This window comes from Clavispora lusitaniae (assembly GCF_014636115.1).
Source record: "Clavispora lusitaniae strain FDAARGOS_655 chromosome Unknown tig00000078_pilon, whole genome shotgun sequence".
Lineage (NCBI taxonomy): Eukaryota > Fungi > Ascomycota > Pichiomycetes > Serinales > Metschnikowiaceae > Clavispora > Clavispora lusitaniae.
The window spans coordinates 844,327-868,764 of record NW_027093977.1 but is presented as its reverse complement, the minus strand read 5'-3'; the positions used below and the strand labels follow the sequence as shown (position 1 = coordinate 868,764).

General features: G+C 41.5%; 16 protein-coding genes and 1 non-coding gene across 17 annotated transcripts; 8 read left to right on the top strand and 9 right to left on the bottom strand. All coding sequences in view use genetic code 12, as the record gives it.

Annotated features, from left to right (window-relative positions):
* Positions 1 to 26: 26 nt before the first annotated feature.
* FOB63_002574 (DNA-directed RNA polymerase I subunit) lies at positions 27 to 926 on the top strand (the record flags this gene model as incomplete). The annotated part of the gene is made up of 1 exon (XM_002616381.1): positions 27 to 926. The coding sequence occupies one exon, from the start codon at positions 27 to 29 to the stop codon at positions 924 to 926; it is 900 nt and encodes a 299-aa protein (XP_002616427.1).
* Positions 927 to 1,073: 147 nt separating this feature from the next.
* On the bottom strand, positions 1,074 to 2,468 carry MRS2 (Mrs2p; the record flags this gene model as incomplete). Its single annotated transcript, XM_002616382.1, has 1 exon — positions 1,074 to 2,468. One exon carries the CDS (start codon positions 2,466 to 2,468, stop codon positions 1,074 to 1,076), a length of 1,395 nt encoding a protein of 464 aa, XP_002616428.1.
* Positions 2,469 to 2,635: 167 nt separating this feature from the next.
* On the bottom strand, positions 2,636 to 3,409 carry VMA4 (H(+)-transporting V1 sector ATPase subunit E; the record flags this gene model as incomplete). The annotated part of the gene is made up of 2 exons (XM_002616383.2): positions 2,636 to 3,295; positions 3,389 to 3,409. The coding sequence occupies 2 exons, from the start codon at positions 3,407 to 3,409 to the stop codon at positions 2,636 to 2,638; spliced, it is 681 nt and encodes a 226-aa protein (XP_002616429.2).
* A 280-nt stretch (positions 3,410 to 3,689) lies between these two features.
* On the bottom strand, positions 3,690 to 4,538 carry CRC1 (carnitine:acyl carnitine antiporter; the record flags this gene model as incomplete). Its single annotated transcript, XM_002616384.1, has 1 exon — positions 3,690 to 4,538. One exon carries the CDS (start codon positions 4,536 to 4,538, stop codon positions 3,690 to 3,692), a length of 849 nt encoding a protein of 282 aa, XP_002616430.1.
* A 427-nt stretch (positions 4,539 to 4,965) lies between these two features.
* On the bottom strand, positions 4,966 to 7,539 carry SPC98 (Spc98p; the record flags this gene model as incomplete). Its single annotated transcript, XM_002616385.1, has 1 exon — positions 4,966 to 7,539. One exon carries the CDS (start codon positions 7,537 to 7,539, stop codon positions 4,966 to 4,968), a length of 2,574 nt encoding a protein of 857 aa, XP_002616431.1.
* A 201-nt stretch (positions 7,540 to 7,740) lies between these two features.
* Positions 7,741 to 9,600, bottom strand: HEM1 (5-aminolevulinate synthase; the record flags this gene model as incomplete). Its single annotated transcript, XM_002616386.1, has 1 exon — positions 7,741 to 9,600. One exon carries the CDS (start codon positions 9,598 to 9,600, stop codon positions 7,741 to 7,743), a length of 1,860 nt encoding a protein of 619 aa, XP_002616432.1.
* A 342-nt stretch (positions 9,601 to 9,942) lies between these two features.
* Positions 9,943 to 10,016, bottom strand: FOB63_005563. The gene has a single exon. It is a non-coding gene; the product is annotated as a tRNA-Asn (tRNA).
* Positions 10,017 to 10,324: 308 nt separating this feature from the next.
* On the bottom strand, positions 10,325 to 10,921 carry RPL22A (60S ribosomal protein eL22; the record flags this gene model as incomplete). Its single annotated transcript, XM_066102250.1, has 2 exons — positions 10,325 to 10,663; positions 10,910 to 10,921. The coding sequence occupies 2 exons, from the start codon at positions 10,919 to 10,921 to the stop codon at positions 10,325 to 10,327; spliced, it is 351 nt and encodes a 116-aa protein (XP_065958397.1).
* A 354-nt stretch (positions 10,922 to 11,275) lies between these two features.
* Positions 11,276 to 12,415, top strand: BIO2 (biotin synthase; the record flags this gene model as incomplete). Its single annotated transcript, XM_002616387.1, has 1 exon — positions 11,276 to 12,415. One exon carries the CDS (start codon positions 11,276 to 11,278, stop codon positions 12,413 to 12,415), a length of 1,140 nt encoding a protein of 379 aa, XP_002616433.1.
* Positions 12,416 to 12,478: 63 nt separating this feature from the next.
* On the top strand, positions 12,479 to 14,236 carry DLD2 (D-lactate dehydrogenase; the record flags this gene model as incomplete). Its single annotated transcript, XM_002616388.1, has 1 exon — positions 12,479 to 14,236. The coding sequence occupies one exon, from the start codon at positions 12,479 to 12,481 to the stop codon at positions 14,234 to 14,236; it is 1,758 nt and encodes a 585-aa protein (XP_002616434.1).
* Positions 14,237 to 14,936: 700 nt separating this feature from the next.
* FOB63_002565 (uncharacterized protein) lies at positions 14,937 to 16,046 on the top strand (the record flags this gene model as incomplete). The annotated part of the gene is made up of 1 exon (XM_002616389.1): positions 14,937 to 16,046. The coding sequence occupies one exon, from the start codon at positions 14,937 to 14,939 to the stop codon at positions 16,044 to 16,046; it is 1,110 nt and encodes a 369-aa protein (XP_002616435.1).
* Positions 16,047 to 16,443: 397 nt separating this feature from the next.
* Positions 16,444 to 16,947, top strand: FOB63_002564 (uncharacterized protein; the record flags this gene model as incomplete). Its single annotated transcript, XM_002616390.1, has 1 exon — positions 16,444 to 16,947. The coding sequence occupies one exon, from the start codon at positions 16,444 to 16,446 to the stop codon at positions 16,945 to 16,947; it is 504 nt and encodes a 167-aa protein (XP_002616436.1).
* Positions 16,948 to 17,029: 82 nt separating this feature from the next.
* FOB63_002563 (mitochondrial 37S ribosomal protein uS10m) lies at positions 17,030 to 17,809 on the bottom strand (the record flags this gene model as incomplete). The annotated part of the gene is made up of 1 exon (XM_002616391.1): positions 17,030 to 17,809. The coding sequence occupies one exon, from the start codon at positions 17,807 to 17,809 to the stop codon at positions 17,030 to 17,032; it is 780 nt and encodes a 259-aa protein (XP_002616437.1).
* Positions 17,810 to 18,259: 450 nt separating this feature from the next.
* Positions 18,260 to 19,165, top strand: TRM7 (tRNA methyltransferase; the record flags this gene model as incomplete). Its single annotated transcript, XM_002616392.1, has 1 exon — positions 18,260 to 19,165. One exon carries the CDS (start codon positions 18,260 to 18,262, stop codon positions 19,163 to 19,165), a length of 906 nt encoding a protein of 301 aa, XP_002616438.1.
* An 84-nt stretch (positions 19,166 to 19,249) lies between these two features.
* Positions 19,250 to 21,022, bottom strand: KRS1 (lysine--tRNA ligase; the record flags this gene model as incomplete). The annotated part of the gene is made up of 1 exon (XM_002616393.1): positions 19,250 to 21,022. One exon carries the CDS (start codon positions 21,020 to 21,022, stop codon positions 19,250 to 19,252), a length of 1,773 nt encoding a protein of 590 aa, XP_002616439.1.
* Positions 21,023 to 21,696: 674 nt separating this feature from the next.
* Positions 21,697 to 22,695, top strand: FOB63_002560 (uncharacterized protein; the record flags this gene model as incomplete). Its single annotated transcript, XM_002616394.1, has 1 exon — positions 21,697 to 22,695. One exon carries the CDS (start codon positions 21,697 to 21,699, stop codon positions 22,693 to 22,695), a length of 999 nt encoding a protein of 332 aa, XP_002616440.1.
* A 230-nt stretch (positions 22,696 to 22,925) lies between these two features.
* Positions 22,926 to 24,120, top strand: FOB63_002559 (acid phosphatase; the record flags this gene model as incomplete). The annotated part of the gene is made up of 2 exons (XM_002616395.2): positions 22,926 to 23,096; positions 23,179 to 24,120. The coding sequence occupies 2 exons, from the start codon at positions 22,926 to 22,928 to the stop codon at positions 24,118 to 24,120; spliced, it is 1,113 nt and encodes a 370-aa protein (XP_002616441.2).
* Positions 24,121 to 24,438: the final 318 nt, after the last annotated feature.

Genomic DNA, 24,438 nt, shown 5'->3' with positions numbered 1-24,438 from the left:
CGCATCTGTCACAGTAAGAACATACAATGCCGGCAGAAGTGAGAACGGCAGATGAAGCCCTCATGGGTAACTCTGCTCCAAAAAGAAGAGCACCCAACAAAAGCTCCAATGCAACAAATAAAGACGGATTATCTGAATGCTTCAAAGTTGTCAGAACAAGCTTGTATGTTTCGTTGGCACCATGTCACATCAAGAACCCTATCAACGGTATAAAATCCCAGCATTTGGATCCATTGATCATGACATACTCTCCGAAAGCAGGAGGTGTTGTGTTGTCGTACTCCAACTTGCATGTCAGTAAGGACCATCACTCAGTTGACTCTAACGGAGAACCTATAACTATCGCTAAAGTCTCTGACTCTTCGCCTTTTTCTTTCATGTGGGTGAATGTTGACATGCTCATATGGTGTCCACAGATTGGAGATGTCTTAGAGGGCAACGTGTACATGCAAACAGCTTCTCATATTGGTTTGTTGGTTCATGATACATTCAACGCATCTATTAGACTGAGAAATGTTCCTCAGGATTGGCAATTTATCCCTAGCCAAGAAGACGAGTTTGAAACTGAGCAACTGCAAGAGAATGCTTCTAGCAAGTTTAGATCATACGGATATTGGTCTGATGCTGAGGGTACTAAGGTAGAGGGTAAAATCACATTTACTGTTAGATCCATTCATACAACTGGTAAGATGTTGTCACTCGAAGGTACTTTGGTACCACCAGAAAGTGAAATTGATGCTCAGCCAGTTTCGCAAGAACGGCGTGGATCCACTACGGGAGTCCCATCAGGCAGACACATGAAGTTTGATGAAGAGCCAATCCCAGAAATTGTTGAAACTACAGAGCAAAAAGTTGAGTCGATACCAACATACGAAGACAGTGATGCTACTGGTGACTCATCGGATTCAGATGAGAGTTCTGACTAAGGTATGATAGTAGAAACTTCTAGGCATTACAGGGTTGTATAGTACAAATTACTGTAAATAATACAGTTTTATCATGAATGTACTCAAGTCTAGCATCATTTATTATGAGAAGAAAGACCGAAATCTATATACATTCAAACGATCGAGCTAGCGATATGGTTTGTCATCATTAATCATGCGCCAAATTACATCCCTTTCCTTGTTCGTGGGCTTGTGATACTTCGTTTGGCCTCCAAATAAAACTCTATTCCAATACCGTCTGTGAAACCATGGAAGGTAAGAAAACCGAGATCCTAGCTTGCTAGGATAATGATTTTGGTTGGACATCATAGTAAGCTTTTGCACTCTGTGAAGTCTCTTAAAATTCCATAATGTCAAAAGAAGCCCTTGCAAAAGAGAAACGACAACCACGGCACCAAATCCGTAGTAAGATTCTTCGATATAGTTTTTTAAGTTCATACCATAGAATGCGGGCACAAGGGTTGCTACCGTAAATCCCAAAGTGTAAATTGTAACCTTAAGCTCAAAAAGCATAAGAGCATTTCTATTGGCGTCGAGAATGATGTTCAGAATCTCCTCTGTGGCCTTGATGTCACTGATTAAAGAGCCAGCCTGCTGCACAACTTCATCACAATGCTTGTAATATGTTTCAAGTATCATTTCCACCTCAGAGTAGTCCGAAACTTCGTCTGATGGGTTGTACTTTCTTGAACTTGTCAAGTACATACCATTTAGATCTTCATCATTATCCAAGAGCTCTTCCAAAACGTCTCTGATCAAAGTCGCTCTTTGGTAAAACCCAGATAGATCTTTCAGCTTAATGAGTAGTTGTTGGAGACTCTCTCTACTAATATTATCCTCTAGTTCTGACAATACCATACCGCAACTTGCCAAATGCGTTTGTAGCTCCGCTTCCAAGTAGCTCAAAACACTTATTAGAATGCTCTCTAGCGCTTTAAACTCGTAGGGAAGGGCACTTGGAGTTTTAAGCTTCAACTCTAAATCGTACATAAACAAGCCTAGCTTGCTAGCAACTGAAGGAGTAGATGTATCAAAAATTTTAACATTATCACGTTGAATGATAGCTTTGATATGCAATAGATTAACGATTATGGCATTTGCTGGACGAACCATTATAGAGGGTACCACATCAATAGAAGATGTATCGACTTTTCTCAAATCTCTAGGAAATAAGTTATTCTGCTTCAAAAAAGTTGCCTTCGGATATTTCTGAGATACCGCTATCAAGTTTCCTGATTTGTTGAAGGTGGTACAGGAAACATACATGTCGTTAGGAGTAATTGGCTTGACCATTTTGTAAATGGCATTCTCATTATGGCGATGATCATTGGAAGGCTTTGTCAGGTTCAGGTTCAAGACCAGATGCAAAATCCTTCGAGGCGCATTTTGGGAATAATATCGAGTGTTAAGAAACAAAATTCCTTCTCGCCTAAGTATGGACATGAAATCAGGTAGCTTTGCTCGTAGGCGCATCGCTTTCTCTATATATTGCGGTGTAAAGTTCAAGCAGAGTGCATGCATGATCGAAATATGCCAAAACGAAAGAAGCTGAGCACACACATTTGTACATGAATCTAAGTATATGTATTTTGGGAAACCTTGTCACCTCTACTCTAAGTAAATATTTATTGCAAGCTTATAAAAAAATAGAGGTGTCTGTGAATTGAAGAAACAAGTAGCGATTCCAACTAGTCAAAGAACTTTCTAGTGGGGGAAGGACCGAACAACTCCAATCTAACGCCTGGCAAAGCCTCTTCAGACAATAACTTCAAACGCTCTTCCAACGTGTTGTTGACTTCAATCTTTCCAGTCTTGTTAACAGCGATGACACCGCCCGCAAGGGAGGCGTCCAAAAAGTTTGCTTCGTCAACAGTAACCAGGACGGAAAACTTAGCCTTCTCCTCAAAATGTTTAGCGGCTTCTTCAGCAGCCTCCTTCGCTAACGAAACATCGGCTTCCCTAACCTTGATAACGACAGCATCTTCATAAAGTGCGTACAATACCTCTTCGATTAAACCTTCCAAGATTGGCTTGTACTCGCCCTTTTTAGATGTCAATTCCACCAAGCCCTTTTCCGCCTGTTCAAAGATTTCGTCCAAGATCTTTTCCTTTTCGCCCAAAACCTTCAATCTGGTCTTATTGCCGATCGTGGATTTGGTGATTTGTTGGGCCAAGGAAGCCTTCTTCAATTTTTGTTCATAAGCACTGTCGATAGCGGCAGTTTCTGATCTGACAATAGAAGCCTTTTCAATTTCATACTCCTCGTCAGCTTTCAACCTAATCTCCTTTGCTTTCTCCTGAGCTTCCTTCTCGATGAAAGCTTTCATCTTACGAAGTTCGGCATTTACCTTGGGTACGAGTTAGCAGTTGTTGGGCATAATCAATCGCATAGCAATTCAATAAATGAAGATACGCCATTGAAATGTAAATGAATAACATACCTGGTCATCAGTTAACGACATAGTTAATCAAATTTGGAGGGCTGGTTTTTATATATTGAACCTTATCGTTCTCGACATGAGGGTGAGTACTGAGTAGTGCGCACTCCAACAAAGCAGGTTATATGCACACGCAAATTAATTAAACCGCAGCCGCTCTTAGCTTGAAATCTTGTAAAGAAATCAAGGCCTACAAGTTAATAAGAAAAGCCAATGTTTTATGATACTAAAAGCGGTTGTATTGTGTGACATTGAAATTGATCATCATCAGACGAATAAATATGTAGCGTTAGAGTGCACCTATTCATATCTTCTCAAGGAAGTTTTTCGCCAACTCCACTCCTACAAATGTAGCCGCATTGGCAGGGAAAGAACGGGCTAATGCTGGTCCAACTCCAGGGAAGAACGCTTTGATTCCTCCTTTTGCATAGATATTTCTCGTGGTTGCAGCAATCGAGACATTGGTATTGGAGGATTGTTGAGTTGATTTAATAGTGTCGATGGGGAAAACACCCAACCACATTGCAACACCAGCACATCCACCAGCCATGGAAATGGCAAACAACGACATATTCTCTCCAGGAGAAGACAATCTTTGCTTGAGGTATTCGTAGGTCGCAAAGTACAATGCGGAACCAGGGCCATCTCTAGCCAAAGTCGCAGCAGATCCCTTGAAAATAGATTTCAAACCTCCAGTTTTATACATTTCAGCAATCACAGAGGCCATTGAAGACTTTGCGCCACTTTGCACTTGCATCATTACCTTGACTCTCTCGAAAGGAGCAGCCACTAATGTAGTTGGTATAGCAGAGATGAAACCTGCAGAAGATATTTCTCCAATTGTGAAATCCTCTGGCTTCTTCCCCTTCACTGAGCCCACGAGCTTTTTGCCAACATCGTAACCCCAAAATGATACAGCAAACATTGGTGTGACACCTAACAATGGAGGAACCACCCCTCTATAGAAGCCGCGCAAACCGTCCTTCGCCAATGTTCCTTTCAAACATTCAGTAGTGGTGTTGTAAACGCCAGTCTGTAACCGCACTTTGACCAAGTCAAATGGGTGACCAGTTAAGACTGCGCAAATACCACCGAATCCTCCTGAAGCGAAGGATTTGATGTTTTCAACTAAAACGGAATCAGTTTCATCCATGATGGTATAAAGAGTGTAGTTGCAAGATTAAGAGAAAGCACAAAAAGGAAGAAAGCAAGCGTTAATTTGTGAAAATATGAATGGAAAAGGCTTGATTTTTTCGCATGCTCCGAAATCTGGGGAAACACCCACTTTTATACAGTTGTGCACACTCCCTCGGTTCTAAGGAAATGCGCACAAGCGCAGCTTTACAGATCGCTTCAACGCACACGTTGCGTGGTGAGCTATACATATCAAGTAAAGACATTGAAAGTGTAAATATTTTTACTCGGCTCTCCTTTGAAGTTTATTTCCGGGGCTATAATACAGAAAATTGCGTACCCCAACCGAAATTCACGGTCCATCATGCATTCGGAGAGAGTGGGGCAGATGCTCATGTGGGGTGCTAGGACATATACACAACTGCGACTTTTGCAAGTTTTCAACACTAAAGTAATTTGCTGAGGTCTTTGAGGTCAACGTCAGCCCGTAAGTCCTTAATGAAAACGTGCATCAGCGGGCGTATTTTCCGCATATAAAGCTCGCTGTGTATCATTTTCATGAGACTTTGAAGATGGGTGTGTAATCTCTCCAAATCTTCCTCAAACTTTTCTCCGGAACTCAGCCCAATCAAATTGAGGACATTGACGTAATTGATCACTGTTGCACCAAATTCTTGACTGCTTTTGATGAAAGTAAAAGCGTGGTTCAAAAAGGAATAAATCTGGTTGATGTAAGATTCCTGTGAGAATTTTCCTCTACTGCTTTCATCCAATAGTTTATAGTTCGAAATCCTTTGCAAGTATCGCCGATGGATGAGGATGAGCTCGTCTATGGTACGTTCTGACCCATTATGATTCCATTGTTTGGTTTTTTCAAGCCCGATGAGGATGCCATTGTCTGTGCATTTTGCAGCAAATTCATCATTGAGGATTGGAAGCTTTCTTTCTTTCTTAGATTTTCCGGTGATAAAGTCTGGCCCAAGCAAACAATCTTCACGAAAAATGCTACCAACAATTTCAACCTCGAATGCATCCTGGATCGAATCAAAGGAAAAGTGCATCAAAATTGTGTTAATAAACATGAGAAGCTTATTTCTAATCAAGTTGATAGTACGCAATGCTTTGAAGAACCAGTCAATCCGATCTTTCATGCCTTCAAAGGAGTGCCGTTTGTAGCACTTGTCCTTGATGCTCCGCAAATTAGTCTTGTGCAAACTTTGGTATTCGAGAAAATCGTGGTTTAAATGAAACTGGAAATGGCGAACTCCCCACAAGAAATTGAAAAGCCTCAAGTATTGAGTTCTTTCGTCATTGTGGTTCAATAATAGTTCAGCTGGTAAGCTCGGGATTTTATATTCTAACGTGAAGACATCCCATCCGATTGTACCATGACTTAGGTCTAATATTCTTGCGTCAATATTTTCACGATACTGAGGCGGCATACTACGCACAGAGGATGTCTTTATCGAATCGATTAGAATCTCAGAAAGCATTCCAGATGTTAGATTTACCGCTGGAGTCCCTAAAGTTTCGTATCCGCTCTGAAATATAGAGTCGATGAAGTCACTTTTGTTCATTAGCATTATGTCCTTTAGATATGACACATGCTGGAACACTCGGAACTTAGATTGAACAATTATGGTAAAGTAGCACATGATTTCAGAATATTGGCACTCAACAAGGCTTCGTAGTCTGTTTGGATCCATGTCTTTGAGACCATTGTGTGTTCCGAAAATAAAAGTCGAATACCTTGATGCATAATCATTGAGCCAGTCAAGTTCATTGCAGTATTTGTCAAGAAAAATAAGGGTTTTTCCAATCTGGAAAATCTTCTCAAAGGTCGATGGTTCAAAACTAAGAAAAGCCGGTAAACGATGGAGATTGTATATAACGATGTCTTGAATGTGTGTTTTCTCTAGATTGAAAGAAACAAAAAACTCATTATTCTCATCAATAAGATCACCTTGAATGACCCATTGCTCAAGGTATTCAAAGTAAGGTGCTTTGATTTCATTGAAGATATCTTGAGAGATTCGCTGAACATTGGTATCGCCGGATTTCGATAATATGTAGACCTCATTTAAAAATTCGTACCCTCCAATTCTTTCCGATTGTCGATTAAGAAAATTAAGGAGCCTTAAGGTTTCTATCTCGTTCTGCAAATTATTGTATATCCATAATAGAGATGAGATCTTGTTCTCAAACATCTGGTTAACAAATGTTACATAGTTCGTTAGGAGTGACTCAGCGCTCCGATAGAAGGATTTTTTGATGGGCGATCCTTCTTTGCCCCTAACACGCTCCAATGAAGCCTGAAGATGTCTGAATATTAGGCCGGGTTCGATGACATCACTCAAAAGTTGAGCGTAACCATTATCAATATCAGGGGGTAGATCAATGCTCCCAGAAACTGAATCAAATTTTAAAAAGTTCGTATCCTGTCCTAAGAGAGTATGTTGAAGGCTCAAGATGGTTTCTGAATCATCCACTATATTCTGGAAAGGTGACTTCTTTATTCCCGCATACTGCGACTGTCTATTAGAGGAAGTACCAGGGTTATCAATAATCACTGGGGAGGAAAGAATATCAGGATGAAGCCGTGATGACGAGGGGGCAGTATCTGTGAATATGTGAGAAGGCTTCTGTATTTCAGAAAGGAAAACTAAGTACGCCGCGACTTGATCCAACAGCTTTTCTTTCAATGTTTCCTCAACTATACGCTGTAGTTTATGCCATTCTTCGATCTTGTTGGCTCTTAGGAAGGAAGCTTTGCATTGAGCAAGAACATTCGTGAGGTCAGTTTTGGTGTGTGAACCAGGTTGATCTGTGAAATATGCCACAAGATCATGTGCTATGCTTTGAGCATATTCAGGCCCAAATTCGGAAGGGACTAGTGAGTGAACAAGCCGATTTAGATAGACTTTCACTAACTGCGCAGTATCCAAACTCATATACGTCTTTATGAGATGACTGTTTTGTTGATGTTTCTCTCGTAGCGCGTTGGTTGTGCATACAATCATTGGGACAAAGAGTTACTCGCAACAACTTTACTTTTACATTCGAGCAAATAAATGTGAAGACATAAATTCTCTTAAAAAAAATTGCCGAAAGAATAAGCATCCTTCAGCAAAAAAAAAAAAAAAAAAGAAGAAGTTTGAATAAAGATAATAAGAAAGACAAGAGATAAAATAAGTTAAGAGAATCCATTATGGTTCCTAGAGTCACAAACGAATACCAGAGCTGACCTCATTTGGTTCAATGGTTGGGTCAACAACATTAGTATTCAAGTCATCGTCTGTTAAGCTCAATTGAGCGTCAGTCCAAATATGCTGCACTGGAGCAGCGGAGGAGTCTCCAACACCACATAAGCCACCTCTTCTTTCCCAGTCGGTGATTCTTGGAAGATCCAATTCATTAAAAACGGAGTCGACGGCTTCGATCAACTGGTGAGCGAGTTGAGGCCCATGTCCAGGGGTTGGAGTGATTCTTAATCTCTCTTCGCCAATAGGGACAGTTGGAAAGTTGATCGCTTGAACATAAATATTGTGTTTGGCCAATAGCAAGTCTGAAGCTTGTTTCGCATCAGCAGCATTACCAATCAACACCGGCACAATGTGCGAAGGGTTTGGAATAACAGGAATACCGATGTTGTTGAAGTTTTCTTTAACGTATCTGGTGTTCTTTTGTTGCGCGATCCGGTCCTTCAAAGTCGAGCGTTGATACCTGATCGATGCGGAAGCACCGGCCATAACAGCAGGAGGTAAAGACGTAGTAAAAATAAAACCAGGAGCGAAGGACCTGAACCAGTCAATCAAGTTTCGCTTACCGGTAATGTAGCCACCCACGACACCGTAGGCCTTTCCTAAAGTTCCTGTGACCATGTCAATTCTATTCATGACCAGGTCAGGTCTGATTGCGTTCAAACCTGCCTTCAAATGTTCTTCAAAATTCAAATGTTCCGCCACACCAGCTCCATGAGGTCCATACATACCCACTGCATGAACCTCATCTAAAAAGGTCATGGCGCCATACTTATCTGCTAAATCACAAATGGCTTCAATAGGCGCAATAGATCCGCACATAGAATAAACAGACTCGAAAGCAATCAACTTTGGAGTTGATTTCGGGTACTTGGCCAATCTGCTTTCCAAATCAGCAAGGTTGTTGTGCTTGAAAATCTCCTTCTTCGCTCTAGAGTTACGAATACCTTGAATCATCGAGGCATGGTTCAACTCATCAGAAAAGATCACCAAGTCTTTCATTTTCTGGCCCAAAAGTGAAAGAACAGCATCGTTGGCAACGAAACAAGAGCTGAAAACTAAGGCTGCTTCATGCTTGTGCAAAGCTGCAAGCTCAGCCTCTAACTTGATCGCATTTCTGTTATGGCCCGCGATGTTTCTTGTTCCTCCAGCACCAGCACCATACTTGTCCAAAGTTTCACGCATTGCCTTCAATGTTTCTTTGTTTGTTCCCATTCCCAAATAGTCATTGGCACACCACACAGTGACTTTCTCAAACTCCTCAGTCATGTGAGCCTTTGGGAATTCCTTGGCCAAACGGTTAATGTTGTTGAAGAACCGGTACGACTTGTCCTTTCTCTTCTTGTCAAGTTCATCCTCGATGAATCCGTCATAGTCAAATGCGGTTTCCTTGCTAGCCTTGTCCAAAAGTTCCAACTTATTGCCCACCAAATCAGCATCGCTGAGAGCGTATGGGCTCGATTGGCCACTGGAGAATGACGCTGGGGCAGTCGAAGCCTTGTTTGTCTTTGATGCCATCGTGTACTCCCTCACAGACAAGGCAGTACCGGCAAAAGGACAAGCACGAGCATGCTTAGTTAAAGAAGACGTTTTAGTCATCTGACGAAGGGCCTGAGTGGATTGAGATCTCACAAAGGGACACACCTTGAGAGAGGCGCGGGTGAGTGATTCCATAGTTGATACGTTTAAGCTTATGCCGATTTTTTTGAATTTATAACGTAAGCAGATATCTGGGTGTAGAGAAGACAGAAAAAAAAAACCAGTGCGAAGTATGTCTTTCTTTGGCGAAAAAAACCGGCTAATACGCACACTATAGAGCATGAGCGCAGTTCTAACTGGTTAGTGAACTTCATCTACTATTTGCGCTCGGAAAAGATGGCAGGAAGTCAAAAGTAGGCAGAATTGACATAATACGTAAGTCTTCATATTTAATGGATACATCTAAATCGGTCAGTTCATATTCAAAAAAGCTCATTTTTCGATGACTGACCTTTCTCTGATCTCTGTTCTTGTAACCCCGCAGTCCAGGCCAATGAATGTGCACCACTTACATTTGCTCATGACACGGTTGGCTGTGAGAAATTCACATTGTTGATTAATATGCGCGGCTATCAATGTGACTCATATCGGCTTTGTGTTTGTATAAAAGCAGAAAAAAATAAGCGACCCCGGTGAGGATCGAACTCACGATCTCAAGATTAACAGTCTTACGCCTTAGCCAGCTTGGCCACGGAGTCCTCTTATATTCGGAAAATATTATGTAGCACTCCAATAAAGTCAATATATAGTATATTATGTTCTAAATCTTCCTAACAGCTTTGGGGTATCTCCGCGAAGGTGTGAAAGAAATGCTCCCCCTTTCTCTGTTCAGGTACTTTCAGACGTAATCCTCAAATTAACGGCAATAACTACTTGGTGCTTCTACATCATTCCACAACTAAATTGTTGGAGTTGATTCTATTTCTAAAACATTGTAAATTAAACCTAACCCAGCCAGAGGTAAACTATATATTCAAAAGTACATTAATTAACTTGAACGAATAATTTACTCTTCATCTTCTTCATCATCCTCAGCGATGGAGTAGAATTGCAATTGGTATTGGTTCTTCTTGACAGAAACGAATCTGATCCAGTCTCTGAGCTGGTTCTTCTTCAAGAATCTCTTGGTCAAGTACTTCAAGTACTTACCGGAGAACTTGGTGGTAGAGACAACGATGACCTTGTTACCTTCCTCGGTGACAGAAACGGTCTCACCCAAGTTACCGATGATACCGTCAACCTTGATGTGTTCAACCAAGTACTTAACGTAAGCCTCTTGGTCGAAAACGGCGTTTTCGACTGGAGCAGAAGTGTCAACGACAAACTTCTTAGCAGCTTGAGTGTTCTTGGTGGTCTAGATCCCTGTTAGCCTACCGCACTATTATCTGACACCTAAAGGTGTCGTAAATAAAGACAGCATAGCCCCCGGGACGGGTTTTCTGTGCAATAAAAGCTAGTTACTTGAACGAAAATTCATTCATTCGAAGCAAATCAATAATACAATCATTGAAACTAAAATTAATAGACTGGAAAACCCGCACAAGGTGGTGAAACATGTCGATATCTATCACGGAACTTGAATGATACATACAATTGGAGCCATTTTTGTTGATGAGAAAGAAACAGGAAAAATTTCAATAATAATTTCTTAAATGAAAAATTTAGGTGGTGCGCATTTGTGCAGGACGTTAATCTCAATTACCAGTCCTTAGGGTTGGTACCCTCATAATGCTCATAGCACGTGCGTGACTCAAGTGACTCAAGCGGCCTTGCCAGCTATACGACTCAGATGATTCATGACTCCGCAATTATTCGTAACCAATGAAATAATGCTGATAACTGCTTAATTATACGCACGCAAATATTGGTCTTATGATGCCAGTATATATACATACTCTTCAACGTGTAATGTTCATTTTTTTTATCATCTTCTCATTATTTCTTTCTTCTGTTTCTAATGTTCATCACAATTGAAAGGGGTCTTTGCAGTTTGAGTGCACGGCGGTTTTTGGCTCATTCACTCAAAGCAGATCATGGTTCAATTCAACCCAACGTTCCTAAATATAGTGAGTTGCTCAAAACTGCCTTAAATTCTGGACCTCGAAATGATTGGACAAAGGCCCAAATCAAATCTATATATGAAACTCCCCTTCAAGAATTGATTTTCAATGCTCAAATCCAGCATCGAAAATTCCATGATCCTTCAGAAGTTCAATTGTGCACTTTACTCAGCATCAAGACTGGAGGATGTACCGAAGATTGTAAATACTGCGCTCAGTCTTCCAGGTATGACACAGGCACAAAGGCCGAAAAGATGATCAAACTAGAGGAAGTTAAAAAGGCAGCTATCAAAGCCAAAGAAAACGGATCCACTAGGTTTTGTATGGGCGCCGCTTGGAGAGACATGAATGGCAGAAAATCGGGCTTGAAGAGAATTTCAGAAATGGTCAAATGGATCAATGATGAGTTAAAAATGGAGACATGCGTTACTTTGGGCATGCTTGATAAGGAACAAGCTGATACACTTAAAACCGCCGGGTTGACTGCTTACAACCACAATATTGACACTTCTAGAGAGTATTATCCCAAGGTGATCTCCACAAGGAGCTATGAAGACCGTCTACAAACTATCAGAAATGTCCAGGAGGTGGGCTTAAAGGCGTGTACGGGTGGTATTTTGGGCTTGGGTGAAACCGAGGACGATCATGTGAGTTTCCTTTATACCTTGGCTACCATGGACAAGCACCCTGAGTCGTTACCTATTAACAGATTGGTTCCAATTAAGGGCACTCCGATGGAAAAGGAAATGTCTGAGCTTTCCTCGGATCTGAAAAGGAAATTGAAATTTGATGCTATCCTCCGCACTGTCGCTACTGCTCGTCTTATAATGCCACAATCTATTATTCGTTTGGCTGCCGGCCGTTACACGATGCAAGAGAACGAACAGTTTTTGTGCTTTTTGGCTGGTTGCAATGCCATCTTCACTGGAGAGAAGATGCTCACAACCATGTGCAATGGGTGGGAAGAAGACACTGAGATGTTGCGTAGATGGGGCTTGAAACCAATGAAGCCTTTCAGCAAGAAACCAACTACTTAGATAAAAAAAAAATAATTATCGTTAGTTCCACCAAATGTATCTTAGGAATGTGTGATCCTGTGTATGTTGTATGGTAAACACCGTGGATGCAAAGCTTATCTGCCAACGCGCGGAATCATCTTGACTTGTGAGTCACTTTTCCACTTCTTCTATTCCATGTTTGGAAGAACATTTTTAGGGTCTACTAGATGTGGAATACGCCGCTACTCTACTGCACCGGTAAATTCAAGGGCGCGGCTAGTTTTGACGGTTGCATTGACTTCTCTTTCTGTTGGAGCAGTGTCTTATCTATTCGGTCGCAAACAAATACAAGATAATCCACCTGAAGGTTTGTTCCCCCATTCGTCGACAACTAAGTTATCACAGATTTCTACCCCTCGTTACTGTACTGATTCTGAATTAGAACAGGCTATCGCAGAAGTGAAAGCGGCTATCGGAGAGTCTAAGGTTACTAATACTGCCATTGAACTTGAGGCACATACAGACAATTATTTCACACCACATGCTCCCTTAGCGCACGAGAAGCCACGATGGGTTATTTATGGTACTTCTACTGAAGAGATTTCTCAAATTATGAAAATTCTTCATAGGTACAATGTACCGGTAGTTCCATTCTCTGGAGGCACATCTTTGGAAGGGCATATATTCTCAACCAGACAAGGAGTTTCCTTAGATACAAGTCGTATGAATCGAATCCTCCAAATAAACCATGATGACTTGGATGTTGTGGTTGAGGCCGGGGTGAACTGGGTCAAACTCAACGAAGAAATGCAAGATAAGGAATTGTTGTTTGGTTGTGACTGCGGTCCTAATGGCTTAATAGGTGGCATGGTGAATACAAATGCTTCGGGCATCAACGCATCTCGTTATGGGGCCATGGTTCAGAACGTCATCTCGCTCACTGTTGTTCTAGCTGACGGTACTATCATTAAGACAAAACAGAGACCTAGGAAATCCAGTTCTGGTTACAACTTGACGGGGCTTTTTATTGGTAGTGAAGGAACTTTGGGTATTGTCACTGAAGCCACAGTAAAGCTTCATGTGAAGCCCGCATATGAAACAGTGGTTGTTGGCCAGTTTCCTAGAATCTTGGATACCACCAACACTGTGGCGGAACTTTTCCGCAGAGGTATTCGTCCCGAGGCTATAGAACTTTTAGACAAAGACATGATGCATTGCATAAATTACAGTGGCTACTGGACAAAGGAGTGGCTAGAGGTGCCGACGTTGTTCTTCAAGCTTGGTGGACTAAGCAAATCTGTGGTTGATGAAACGTTAGCTGTGGTAAAAGAGGTGTCAATGCAGAATAACTGTAAGGATTTTATCACAGCCAAGGATAAGAAAGAAGAAGAAGAATTATTCAGCGCAAGAAAGAATGCGTTTTACGCGATTCTTAATTATGGAAAAAATGAAATTCATGAGGACGTAAGATTGTGGGTCACAGACGTTGCCGTTCCGCTTTCAAACTTATCCCTGGTCTTAGAAAAAATCCGGCAGATGATTGTGGAGTCTGGGCTTCAATCAGTCATTTTAGGTCATGTGGGCGATGGAAACTTCCATGCGGACATCTTTTATGCTCCTTCACAGAAAGCCGAGTGCCAAGCTCTTATCGACAAGATTACGCTTCTTGGGTTGGCTAACGAGGGAACAGCAAGTGGGGAACACGGAATAGGCAACGGAAAAAGGAAGTATCTTCCAATAGAGTTGGGACAAGATGCTGTTGATACGATGCGGAAAGTTAAAATGGCGCTAGACCCAAAGAGGTTGTTGAATCCCGATAAGGTGTTCAAAATTGATCCTAATGACAACGGAGAGTTTTAGACTAAATTTAGAGGCATGACGCAATTGCTGTATACTGTAACATGCATATTTAATCAACGTAATACTCTTTTAAGTTGCAACGTCGGAAAAAGATATTAGTAAATGAACATACACGAGGTAAATTGATACCCAGATAATATCTTTTAAGCGCTTGTCTGCATGATGGTGTATACTGCACATCGAATCGCTATCAAGGTTGTAAGTATAGTATATACACACTTCGTACCCCTAAAACGGAGGTGTGCGGAATTCGACCATAGAGCGGGATTCATATGCCGAAGTCCGGAAAGTGAGGAAAGTTTGACGAGATGCCATGATATACACAGCAAAGTAGTAAAAAAAAGATGTCGAAAGTATTTTATTCCGACTACTTGTTGTGTGTTCTTCAGTGAACGTTCCACTTTCAGGCAATCGGTCTTATCTATTCACGTGCCCGCGCGGGTACGAAATTTTCATGAGGAGGTAAAACTTATTCAATTCTATCTCCGAAGTGTTATCTTACCATCCGAATTTTTGGGTCCATTTCTTGCTTTCTCCCTGGAAAATATAGTGGAAGCTATTTGAGATCATCAATAGTTCATCTGTCTCTATACTTTATCGCTTCTGTGGATAATTTGAGTAAGCTTTCGTTTCTTTTCTGAGTCTCGACGCTACTTGAACCTGAAGTTTTTGTCACAAAAAGTGAGAACATAACATTAATATGGCCCAGAGTTTCACTGCCAAAAATATACACACAAAGCTAGATGAGTTGTCTATCGATTCACAGCAGAATAACAAGTTGTCTCCCGAGAAGGGATCTGGAGGGATTTCAACTAAATCTCTTCTATCATCGTCTTTAGCGGGTGAGAACCTCCAGAACACTTTTAATGACCAAAATGGCGTGTATTTCAATTCAGAAAGATTTACAGATGATCATCCAGAGCCAGAGCTATTAGCAACCTCGGTGGGGAAAGAACTCGATGGTAGATTAATTCCCTCATCTTCTACAATTTCGCTTTTGTCCTTGAACAATAACTCTTTGCAGGAAACATATCAAAATAGCAAGCCGACACATTATCAACAGCAGCAGCAGCAGCAGCAACAACAACAACAACAACAACAACAACAACAACAACAGCAGCAGCAGCAGCAGCAGCCTACGCCACACCAGTTTCTTGATCGAAAGAATTCGTTCAACACACTTATATCGCGCAACTCAATTACGCATTTGAGCCAACAAAGACTTCAACCGTACCTGAAATTGACATCTCCCAGCATTCCATCTAATCCTGAGTTTTACAACACTACAAGCCCTAAAACTATACCTGTGGTTAGAAATCCAGTGTATCAAAATGCACCTGATTCGCCCAATCTAGACCCAACTTCGATTGGTGGGTCTCCCTCACGATTTTGGTTGAGCTCGCAAACCCCACCAAAATCTTTATCAAGCTCTCTTACGATGACTCGTCCTCAAGTTGGCTCTTTACAACAGCAACAACAACACCAAAATCAAACACTCGTAAACAATCAAGTCCATGGTAATGTTGTATCCACAAATTCAGTTTCTAAGGCTATTAACATCAAGAATTCAGGAGGTGACTCTCCTGTTTTGATCCCCGTACAGACCCCGATTGAAGATTTACCCATGACTCCATTGTACTTGAACTCGGATAAAAATAGTTACTTTGTATTCACTAAAGACAGTCACGGAAGTACGCGACATAGCAAAGATTTCAGATACAGAAAGGATATTGGTGATGATTATCTTGACGAGAAAGATGAATGTGACTATAATGAGGAAGAAGACCAAAAGGATATCAATATGGACTGATACGGAAATTAATAGTCTTGGTGCTGGTATTTTTTTTTTTTAGTTTTTGGTAAACGGAGATAGTTTAGTCATAGGGAAATGTACAAAGGATCAACTACGTCTTGTCTTTTCTTACTTAGGGTTCATCCTATGGCGTTGAATGAATAAAGTATATTTTTCAGTGGCGCACTATCACTGCGATACATTGAGACGTGATCGCGATCCCACAATTCTTATCCTTAAAAGAAGAGAGTCCAACAATGTCTACTTATGAGGGTATGTTCGTTCGACTAATTCTACAACGGTCTCTCAATACTAACATCTAGATGATCATAACTTACAAAGCGAACGAGACACTGCTAGGAATACGGACTCCCGGCGACAACACCCTTCCCTTTCTACAATTTTAGATTCGTTTATGTCCCATAATTCTCAAGATGGAGAACGCCTTAATGGTCGGGAGATCTTTACCCGAGCTCTACGAATGATGTCATCTGATGATGAAGGATCTGAAAGAATCCAGAATTTCCTTTCTTCGTTTGAGAGTGCGGGCCCAGATTTTGGTGCCCAGAAAGGTATATCCGAGGATTTTTTGGACTCTTTGGAAAGAGTTGATGTCAAAAATTTAGCGGAGGGGGCAGACTGTCCAATATGCACCAATAAGTTTGTTGACAACGATTACCCATTGGTTGTTAAACTTCCGTGCCACGTACAAGGGAAGACAAAAAAGGAGCATATATTCGATTTGGACTGTATCGCACCTTGGTTAAAAGCTAACTCTACTTGTCCGCTTTGCCGATTCAACCTTAACGAAGTTGACAAGATCAGAAAAGAGAGACTTGAAGAGGAATTGAGAAAGGCTCGTAACAATGATAGCGAAGAAGAGGAGGACGACGAGGAGGATTGGGAATTGTATGGCTGATCATCGTTGCCTACAGTAGCGACAGCTACTGAAATCCTGAATTAAGGAAACTATGTACATTAATAGCAAGCTTGTACCGCCATCATTCTGCTTTGTCGATATACTGTTTGAAAGTGTCCGACTTCAATAATTCCTGAACCTTTGCAGCAATTGGGTCCGTGGAATCTGAACTGTATGCTTCTGGTAACTTCATATCATCACTGGTCAATGTGGCCAATTTCTCAGCAAAGTCAAGCGATTCTCTCGTGTGAACTTTTGCCATGTACTTGACACTATCAAAGGCATGCTTGTTTATATACGACAACCATAAATCCAAAACTTCAGGATTTGCATCGTAGGCGATCAACAGCCGGTTGAAGGTGACTCTATGGAAATTCTCTTTGGATTTAGCCTGAGCAAACGGAGACTTAATCACTGTGTACAACCGCTTTTCCGTCTTTAATGTGTGTACCTTGGAGCATGGAATTCCCAAGAAAAAAGCTGCTCTGGCGGCAAATTCAGAAGCTCTGATAATGTCCTTTTCGTCGTACCCTCTAAATTTGATCTCAGCGACTTTATGGCCATGCGTACGGGGAAGTCTCATTGGTTTATATTGCAATAATTCAACGTTGAGAGGAATAGGTCTTTTAGTAGATGTGTCCACATCTTCTTTTATGATTTTAGGTTCAAAAGCAAACTCTTCTTTCAATAGCGAGTTCCTGAATTCTTTGGCTTCAACTTCTTCTGCATGCTTCTTGTTGACGAGCTCCTTTGGTGAAAGAAATTTGCCTTTTGGTGCGGTAGATTCTTTAACAGTCACACTGGAACGAAAAAAACGGACAGACCAGGTTGCAGCCCTAAAAGTTGAACGTCCGATCATCATCAATTTTCAAGTGTTGGTTGAACAAAGTCTTGAGTTGTAGGTGAGCGAAAAAAATTGTCTGCAGTCAAACCAAACCATACATGTCTCACGTGCATATTTGGGAAAGAAGAGATTACTTCACCTTTAAGGACCAAATGCATGGAAACTAGTAAAAAATTGTTTGGTATATGCCGTTTGCTAGTGACTATGTTTTTGTTTGCCTTGGATAAGCCACGAGAAGGTTTGCCCATTTGAAAAGGCTTAACGAAGAGGCTCAAGCGTAACCGTACCCCATTTTCCTTCTACAGACGCTTGAAAGTAAAAACGATATTTTCCATCATTGTATGGTGACTAAGCCAGACGATGCATGGGAAGTAGGTACCAGTGATCTAAAGGTTTGTCTTGTCAACTTGCAGTCTGCAGGTGAGCATCGATATATTGAGATGCCATAGGATAAGTTTCTACTTCAGCATGGGAAAAGCTAGCAAGGATAAAAGAGACCTCTATTACCGGAGAGCAAAAGAAGAAGGATGGAGGGCTCGGTCTGCTTTTAAGTTGCTACAGATCAACGAACAATTTAACATCTTTGATGGGGTTCGCAGAGTGGTGGACCTCTGCGCTGCTCCTGGTTCGTGGTCACAAGTTTTGAGTCGGGAATTGAATAAAAACGGGGACAAGAAAGAAGCGAAAATTGTTGCTGTGGACTTGCAACCCATGGCACCTATCGATGGTGTGACGTGTATCCAGGCTGATATCACACACCCAAAAACTTTGCAGAAGATTTTAGATTTGTTTGGAGGAGAACCAGCTGATTTTGTATGTAGTGATGGTGCTCCTGATGTGACTGGATTACATGATTTGGATGAATATATTCAAGCTCAGTTGATCTTGTCGGCTTTGCAACTAACTACTTGCATCCTCAAGCCAGGTGGTACGTTCGTGGCTAAGATTTTCAGAGGGAGAGACATTGATTTACTCTACAGCCAGTTAGGGTACCTCTTTGAACGAGTTATTTGTGCTAAACCTCGTTCTTCCCGTGGTACTTCGTTGGAGGCTTTTATCGTTTGCTTGGGGTACTCGCCTCGGCCAGGCTGGAATCCCAAGCTTGAGCTCACCAAATCAACTGAAGAGTTTTTCGAGGATGCAGGTATTGGTAAAAGCTACATCTTAGAAAACATGGACTTGCCTCAGTTAGAAGAAAGAGATATCTCTACCTTTATTTCATGTGGTGACTTGAACGAAGGCGATTCTGACGCCACTTACAGCTTGAACTCTAGTGCCGAGAAACGCAATCTACAACCAGTTCAAATGCCAACTGCACCACCATACAAGAAAGCTTTGGAAATGAAAAGAAACGGTGGTCTTGCTAAGAGATAAGTATATAATTGGATGCAACGGAAGAAAAATTAACAAAGAGATTAATTGTGAATACCTCTAATTTATTGCGTATTAAAAAATTAACTAAGCGGTAGGAACCTCGTCGCCCTTGGTAAATGCATCAGGCTTCAAGGTTGGGAATAACAACACTTCCCTAATAGTGTTAGAGTTGGTCAAGAACATGGCCAATCTGTCGATACCACATCCCCAACCGGCTGTAGGTGGCAAACCATATTCCAAAGCGTTACAGAATGTTTCGTCGATCAACTGAGCCTCATCGTCACCTTGATCCTTTTGTCTGGCTTGTTCTTCGAATCTAGCTCTCTGGTCGAATGGGTCGTTCAACTCAGTGTATGCATTACAAATCTCCTTAGTAGCAACAAAAACTTCGAATCTTTCACACAAGCCTGGAATCTTCCTGTCCTTCTTGGCCAATGGAGACATCATTTGTGGGTGACCGAAGATGAAAGTTGGATTAATGGATGCGTCTTCAAGCTCACCCACCAACTTGTCCAACATTCTTGCATTGGTCAATGGTGGCGCACATTCGAGGTTGTTGTCCTTCAACAACTTCTTCAAGAAGTCACCAGTCTCAGCAGTGTGCAATTGGTCTCCTGGTGGAAACTTGACATTGTAGATCTTTTCTAATTCCTCAATCATGTTGATTCTCTTCCAAGGTCTAGCAAAGTCCAAAGTCAAAGCCTCGCCCTCGGGTCCATCAGGATGGTAAGTGACCTTGTAGTCGCCAGTGATTTCCTTCACCATTTCAGAAAACATCAATTCAGTCATGTCCATCAAGTCATAGACATCAGCGTAAGCTTGGTAAAATTCACAGGTAGTGAACTCTGGGTTGTGGGTCATGTCAATACCTTCATTTCTGAATTGACGGCCAATCTCGTAAACTCTGTCCATTCCACCGACGACCAATTCCTTCAAAAACAATTCAGGTGCGATTCTCATGAACATTTCCATGTTCAAGTCGTTATGGTGAGTGACGAATGGCTTGGCAGTGGCACCACCAGCAATGACATTCAAAATTGGAGTTTCGACTTCGATAAAGTCTCTGGAGTCCAAGAACTTACGGATGTAAGAAATAATGGCCGATCTAACCTTAAAACGGTCTCTGACAGAGTCATTAACAATCAAGTCCAAGTATCTCTTTCTGTATCTGGCTTCTTGGTCCTTGAAACCGTAATGCTCAGTTGGCAACATGTGCAAACAAGGCGTCAACAATTGGACAGCAGTAGCAAAAACGGAAACTTCACCCTCACCACCCTTGGCAGGGGAAGTTCTACCTGGGTAGCCGACGACACCAATAATGTCACCTCTTCTCAAGTTTTCGTGCTCCTTCTCGTAAATTTCCAAAGATTCAGCGTCCTGAGCCTGAGCCATGATTTGAACTTGGACACCATCGCCCTTCAAAACGTAGAATCTCAACTTGGAGCCAGATTCTCTCTTGGTCATGATTCTTCCAGTGACCTTAACCTCAACATCCTTGAGGGTTTCACCTCTCTTCAAGGAGGAGTACTTCTCAACAAACTGAGGAACAGTCAAAGTACGGTGGAACTTGTGGGGGTATGGGTTGAAAGCTTCTGGGTCTTCGTTGTTTTGCTTTCTGAATTCTTCGATTTGACGAGATCTGATGTCAAAGTATTGGTTAGGGTTCAAGTCAGCCATGATGTCTTTCTTCTTTGGTTGCTTGTTCACGTTTTGCTTGGCCTTTTCAGCCTTCTTGGCCTCGATTTGTCTAGCCTTTTGTCTCTTCTTCAATTCAGACTTCGAGACGTGTTCTCCGGTAACATCGTCCAAGTAGGTCTTGGCGACTTGTTCGGTGACTTCATTCACTGGGTCAGACATGGTTTGTTTGGTGTAGATAAAAATTTTCGCATGTTTCAAACTCTAGTGCAAATTGCCCTGCGTAGAACCAGAACTTGACTCACAGAAGACCTTTAATAAAGAACTACAGGTGTAGAAAATGAAATCTATTGAAAATATAGTGACTTCGCTTCCTGCTATTTGGATGGATAAATTACCACTGAATAAACTGCATTAATTGTCTCTCACCTTTTTTTATGACCAAATTTGCCGTTTTTATTTACACAATATTCTAAAAATGATTTAAAAACTGAGAAACGCGCCAGACAATTGAGATTACTTGATCATTATGTGAAATATTGATGTAAAACATAAAAACGTTCAGAATACGAAAGGTTAAAATGATGAGAACTTGCTAACATCCACTCATTGATTAGATACTTTTGTAAGTCAAATATTTTGAAGGAACTATTACTGGTCAAAAACTGACGCTCATTCACTTTCTTCTGTTTCACAATTGTCAAATGGACTAGGTCACTTGAACATGCCTTGGCAAGCCTATCTCTTTGACTCTCCGCCTGACCAGTGCATTTGCTGCCCCTTCTATCTCCCACTCCCACTATCAAATACATACGTGTTGAGGTGTACGGGTGCAACTTGTGCAAAAAAAGTGTGAAAATTTTACTACGGTTCTTAACCTTTAGCTCATACCAAATATGGCAACTAAACAGTCCGGCAAGGTCTATCAAGCTCCAACTGCCACAAGCATCGAAATCGAGGGTAGTGTTTTGTTGTCTGTTCTCAGACACACTTCTGAAAACTACCCATCTTTGTATTCTGGCTCCCTTTTGGGTTTTGAAGATGACAACGGATCGATTGATATCACACATGCTTACCCTTTCCCTTACCCAGATCAATACGAGGGTGGATCTTTGCGTTCCAGAAGCGGTAGCAAGTACCAACAAGAAATCTTGGAGACTTTGAAGACTTTGGGTCAGGGTGTAGAATTTCAAGGATGGTTTCAATCTACCATTTCAGGCAACTTTGTCACTTCCCTGTTAATTGAAGCATTGGCTCAGCAACAGTTGGCTAATAAAAATACTTTCATTTTGATCCACAACATGGCTTCCATCGGCAAAGTTGATTTGAAAGCAATCAGATTGTCCGAGAACTTTCTCACCACTTACTTGGAAGGTAAATGGAAGACAAAAGATTTGGAAGCCCATAAGTTGTCATTTTTCAATATCTTTGAGGAAATTGGCATCACCATTCACAACCAGCACTTGGTGAACTTGTACTTGGCAAGCGCTGAACCAGAAGTTACTGCAAACGAGTTTGACAACTTGAACTTCTCATCCAACTCGAACATCACCACCCAGTTGTTGGAGAACTTATACAGCCAAATCGATTCTTTCAACTTTGATCAAACCAACTTTAACTACTACCAGAGACAATTACAAAAGGAGCACACCAAGATCCTCCAGTGGAAACAAAACAGAAAGTTGGAGAACGCAGAAAGAGCTAAGATTGGGGAGTCTGAATTGGACCCAGAAGAATGGCAGTCAATCTTCAAGTTGCCAGCTGGTCCTTCTAGATTCAACAATACTTTGTACTCTAGATCTATTGACGAATTTGCTGATGACATATTGAAGAAGTGCGATGAGGAGTTGGTAAAGAGTTTCGCCATCGAAAGAAAGTTGACTGCGAGCAACTAAAAATTATGTGAAAACTTCATGTCGTGGGAAAGTTCTCCATTTGTAGATTAATTCATTTACCGGTTAATACAAGTTACAAGCAATATGATTTCCTATAGATTCTGCAACAGACACTGGAGTTGAGAATTAAATATAGAAGTAAAACTGGCCTGATTATACGTTCGTGTTTCCGTGTTCAGTTGAGGTTTTCGTTCCAAGCGGGGGCCGGAGATAGTGTATCTTTCCTGCAAATGCGCAATGGAAGAATGGAAGCGATCCGCTATTTACATCGATGTAATGGAGTGATCACAATTTCGGATGCAGGCACTTTGTCGCTTTTAAAACAACATCATCTCTTTTCCTTATTAGGTATACTCAAAGTTAAATTTGCTATTTTTACACTATGGGAAGACCAAAAGTACGTTACCAATTCACTTTCGTTCTTGCTTCACAGAATCCATAAGTCTGTCTCCATAGTGAGACAAAAGAAACTAACCATTCAAGTATATTCTATTAGTCAGACATGGTGAATCCGAGGGGAATTGCGATAAATCGGTTAACCGATATACTCCAAACCATAAGGTATGCCTTACTGAGCAAGGTCACTCTCAGGCTCTCCATGCCGGTGTGGTTTTACGAGAATTTCTCAGTCAGCTTGGCATGAAGCTGGAAGACGGAAAGAATCCAAGAAGCGTTCTTTTCTATACCTCCCCTTACGCGAGAGCAAGACAAACATGCCAAGGTATTATTGATGGGATTGAAGACTTGGAGGGAGTTGAATTTAGAGTGAGCGAAGAGCCTCGAATGAGAGAACAGGATTTTGGTAATTTCCAAAGTACTGCGGAAGAAATGGAGAGAATATGGGGACAACGAGCACATTACGGGCACTTTTTTTACAGAATCCCGCATGGGGAAAGTGCAGCTGATGTGTATGACCGGATTGCTAGCTTTAATGAGACTCTATTCAGACAGTTTCTGCGGGACAGCTTTCCCAATGTCTTGGTCTTGGTAACGCACGGGATTTGGGCACGTGTCTTTCTAATGAAATGGTTTAGGTGGACCTACGAGGAGTTTGAGTCTCTTAGAAACATTCCACATTGCCAGTTCTTAGTCATGAAGCAAGGCCCAGACATGAAATACCAACTTAAAACACCGCTAAGAACCTGGGATGAGTTACCGGACTCTGATGTCGAGGAAGAATTACGAAAGGAGTTTGCCCTGGAAGTGAACTTCAATAGTAAGAACAAACTTTTGAATCCCGAAGACCTTGACATTGCCAGTATTTTGCGGGCACAAACTGAAGCCATTCGGGAGAGCCGAGTGAAAGATCAGGAAATTAAACAAGCATATGCACAATCCATGAACAAGTACAAACAACTTTCGAAGTTCATGCAGAACAATCAAAGCGTAACAAACAGCGTGGAAGATGTTAGCTCTGGTTGTTGAGTGATCCTCTAAGCGCATGTTCTAGATACTGTCGCTGCATCCGCTTGAAAGGATCCGTCACATGATGGGGTTCCTATAATGTGCACTACAAGAAATCTGCTCATTGCTTTTACCCTCATCAAGTAAGTATCGGTTTATGGAAGATAAAGCTTCCGATGATTTGACCAAGGCAAACTGTCGGGGCGATTTAATGGGCTTGGTTATTTCTTCAAGTTGTTTTTTGTCAAACCTCCTACTTTCACAAGTCCAGACTTAAAATTGGACATGCCTTCTGTATGCAGAACACAAACTGCCCGGTCACCCTCGGAGGTGAACGGC